This window comes from Salvia hispanica, chromosome 1, assembly GCF_029641045.1.
Source record: "Salvia hispanica isolate PSC_SH4W2 chromosome 1, Shi_PSC_v1, whole genome shotgun sequence".
NCBI classification, from domain to species: Eukaryota; Viridiplantae; Streptophyta; class Magnoliopsida; order Lamiales; family Lamiaceae; genus Salvia; species Salvia hispanica.
The window spans coordinates 35,165,270-35,169,371 of NC_142692.1; the positions used below are offsets into that span (position 1 = coordinate 35,165,270).

The 4,102-nt window shown below is 37.3% G+C and overlaps 1 protein-coding gene across 1 annotated transcript; it reads right to left on the bottom strand.

Moving 5' to 3' along the window:
• Positions 1-307: 307 nt before the first annotated feature.
• Positions 308-2,188, bottom strand: LOC125200365 (uncharacterized). The gene is made up of 4 exons (XM_089061136.1): positions 2,162-2,188; positions 1,159-1,689; positions 940-1,087; positions 308-774 (listed from the first exon to the last, which is right to left on the bottom strand). Exons 1-4 carry the CDS (start codon positions 2,186-2,188, stop codon positions 308-310), a joined length of 1,173 nt encoding a protein of 390 aa, XP_088917262.1.
• Between the last annotated feature and the right edge of the window lie 1,914 nt (positions 2,189-4,102).

The window sequence follows — 4,102 nt, forward strand, 5'->3', positions numbered from 1 at the left end:
GGATGAGGCCAGTCTATGGCATTCTCCGATGCCGCCAACAACAATAACACTTTCAAATATAAGGACATGGGGAGGGAAAATTCACTTCAAAGTTAATTCAAGATTCCGGCCAAAATTTGCAAATTCAGTTGAAAAAAATATATAAAATTCAACAATTTTAAGTTTATGACAAGCATGAGTATGCTTGCTTATAATAACAACTACAAAGTCATGAAATTCATTTTACACACAAATTAATACAATCTGCTCTATGAAAAGACAATCAAATTTAGAATAAATGCAGAGTATAACATTTGAACATCTTAAACTACACATTGTGTCTGTCGGCCCACATAGCACGGGCCATATCATCCCGTTTCTTGTTCCATAAAGCTGATGGTTCGACGCTACTAATATGCTCACCAATGGCTACAGGCTCATTGTCGCTTTCATTGTCAATGTCAGCCTCATTGTCCACCTCCTCCTCGACCGGATCGTTTGTCATTTGACTTCGTATATAATTGTGTAACAGGAAACATGCAATAATGAGTCCAGTCTGCACGTTTATTGGATAGAAACTAGCAGACCTGAGTATTCCCCATCGCATTTTCAAGACGGTGAAAGAGCGCTCGATGACGTTCCATGCTTTCGTGTGTCGTAGGTTGAACAACTCCTCTGGAGTTTGTGGTGCCTGCCGCCCTATTCCCCATTCTTTCAGATGGTAACGCACGCCTTTGTATGGTGTTAAAAAACCATCGGCGTTCGCATATGCATTGTCGCATGGATAGTAGCAACCTGTAAAGAATTGCATTGCATATTATTAATTAACTCGTGGAGACAGAAGTGTTATCACATAGCATTTTTAATATAAAAACGTAACCTTTGGGGACTTTGAGACCTAATGGCCTACTTACTGCATCCCGTAAAATCCTTGAAAATCTTCAGTCGACCCTTCCCAACCGGGTAGTAGGTACATAAAACGAAGCTGGGGATCATAAACAACTAGCGTGTTGGTGGTGATGTGACCCTTTCTATTGCGATAGCAGGGATCGTCTGCAACCGACACACGCACATTGATGTAAGTTCCGTCTAACGCGCCAAGACAACCCTATACATACAACACTCATGAGTGAAACGATAACTCATTCTTCATAGAGACAGGCAAAATTGTGTGTTCACCTTGAACCAAGACCAACGGCGATCAGAACAAGATTCTTCTACTGGGGTAGGCTTCACCAAAAAAATATCATGCAGTGTGAGTACACCACGAAGCACAGTGTGTATATATCGTGAAACGGTTTGAGAGGACCTCATGAAATTAAATCCAACTATACGAGATTTCCTGTGGTGTGAAAGCACACATAAGAACATTGCAATTTGTTCTTCTACAGTCACTAACCTTTGATCAATTAAGCCTACACGGTCACGGAGGATACGACAAAGCCTTCCGAACGTGTTCCTATCCATTCTTAAATTATCACTACATGACCTATTAGTGACACGAACTAGTCTATCCAAATGACGTATGTGTGCGGGTATTGAATCTAAAACTTCAGACTGACAGAGTCTGTCCCACTGTTTTCGCTTGCGCGCTTGAGGGCAAAGCAATGTTATCATGAACGATATAAGCAGCATGTTTATTTGGTAGTTCCGTATGACTTCCTCTAACAAAATCAGTATTGTTGTAAAGTCATTTGGCATACCAACACCCTTTGAATCGGAACATAGACACACATATCAGAAACACAAATTACCATCAGCATTGCCGAGGGAAACTAAACAACCCAGAAATGAAATTGATGATTGGCTCGTATATGGAGCCCAGTAGCTGGACCAATGAACACTTTTACAAATACATAAAAGGATATATAAACTAAGGTACAACACTTCAACTGACATGATATGCAAATTCGTGGAGACATCTTTACTACATATATCTTATACCAGAATTACATACAGACAAGCGAACTCACGAAACGTAATAGTCAATGAACCAAACCACTCCACATCTGTGTATAACAATTGGATGGACAACACCGGTTCATCACCAAGATATAATAACATCCATGCCAACAACATCGTAACAAAGACAATAAACCCGACCGACACAGCATATGAAATTTTGTCTTAGAAAAAAGGCCACTGCAAGTTTTTGGTTTGAAAGAGAATTCAGATTGCATACCTTTCGACCATCCTCCTCGTTTGCCATTAATAAGGATCTACGTTAAAATTGGAAATTACGGAGGTGATTGCAACAACCTAGATAATATTGGGGAATCTGCAAATGTAATGAATTTAAATCAAGAAGAAATTATACGTCGCGATTTTTAACTATGGACAAACAAATTCGAAGAGACAATCATATATCGAAAATTGGGGATATACCGAAAAAATGAAATTACACCGACAGATAAATTGTCGCCCATCGACCGCAAGCAGAATCCGAAAGCTCGGCAACCCCAACAAGGACAAAGAGGTGTTTTAGAGAAAAGAGTGTGGTTTCAACTGTTAGGTTTGGTATACTGTAAAACATGTTTCGAGCAAGTTTCGCTCGAATAGAATCTTGCTTGTATACGTAAAACTCTATAATCCACTTTTAACCCGATTCAGTATTATTTGAGGAGTTTCACACTAATAGAATCAGTATATTATTACATTGTGTTTGCTTGTGCATTTATAAGATGTTTTTGTTAGAGTTTGTATACTAGAAATCACGTTTCGAGTGATTGAATACTGTAAAACTCTTATTTTATTTTCCAAGGAATAAAACAGATTATTTTTGTCATAATGTTGTTATGTTTTACATTTAATGGATGTTAATTGCATGTTTAAATGTATAAGTTAACTTAACAAAGTCTAAGTCTTTGTTTTAGTAGACCAGTTGTGGGCGGCGTCCACTTTAAGGTAACACGGTCAGTTCTAAACAAAGAAAAAGAAGAATTTCACGACCTAGATGGAATTAGACTATCCATCGTGAAAGGTTGCAATGTCAGTCCGCATATTTCTAAGCCTTACTGAAATAAGATGACATTGGTGTGGTAAAGCACTGAACGGATCTAACAGCAAGACTTGTCCTTATGCTACTGAAAGGCGAGGTCTTGATAAATATTTGTTTCTTAATCAATTTAGGTTAGCATTGAGCATACAATATTGATTATGCATTACTTTGACTTATCAAATGATGCAGGTTTTTCGTAACCCAATAATCCTGATATATTGGGTAGTGGTGATTAATATCTAGCGTGCTAGGATTGCTATTATATTGAATTGTGCGCGAGGTGAGTCTCGTTTGATAATGTCCTCAAGAGGAGCGCGAAACAAGGTTTTATTATTCGGAACCTAGCTAGTTGGAGTTTGATCACTCTATGAATAATAAATAAGCGTTTCATGCTAAGTCCACTCTTGGAATTAATAAGAAATTAATTAATTAAGTCCATAGCAGACATTAATTAATTAATGGACATTTTCATCTTAAGCGCGAGAAATGAAAGCTAAAACGGAAACCCGGATTACTTATAATTTCGGATTTGGACGGGGAGAGTTCAATATTACTTCTGTAGTGGCTGCTCGTAATATTCCAATTAAAGCTTATATTAAATTGTGGGTTCAATTTAATTAGTAAAAAGTAAATTGGATGAGCCAATATCCAAAACCTTCCATAGATCCCTGTCACACCCCAACCCTTATGACTTATGCACTTACCAAAAATAAATTCAAAATTTTAAAACAAATAAACCACACGTCAAATAAATAAAACACATATATTATATAATTTCAAAACCCAACACTTATCAATTACATATTTCAAACCATTCTAAACTGCAGTGAGACCCTCTCACCACTCTATATACTGTACATTTATCTATATGCAAAAATGATGAGAAGGAGAAGGTTGCCAAAATGCGTCTGTTAGGATTGGTATACTGAAAAGCATATTTCGAGCATGTTGCACGGATAGAATTGCTAATCCACTTTTTACCCAAGGCGAGAAGAAGTAATTTTATCGCATTGATGTTTGCTTGTGCATTTATGAGATGTTTCTCAAACATTTAAATCTATAAGAAGCAAACAAGTCTAATTTTTCTACATAGTAGACTGGTCGTGAACGATGTTCACAGAAGGT

Bases quoted from the DNA above. Each gene is read 5' to 3' on its own strand.
- LOC125200365 (XM_089061136.1), bottom strand. From the start codon at position 2,188: ATGGCAAACGAGGAGGATGGTCGAAAG. The intron at 1,690-2,161 runs GTATGCAATCTG...TCCGATTCAAAG, and splicing joins ACGAGGAGGATGGTCGAAAG to GGTGTTGGTATGCCAAATGA. The intron at 1,088-1,158 runs GTGAACACACAA...TTGTATGTATAG, and splicing joins GCCGTTGGTCTTGGTTCAAG to GGTTGTCTTGGCGCGTTAGA.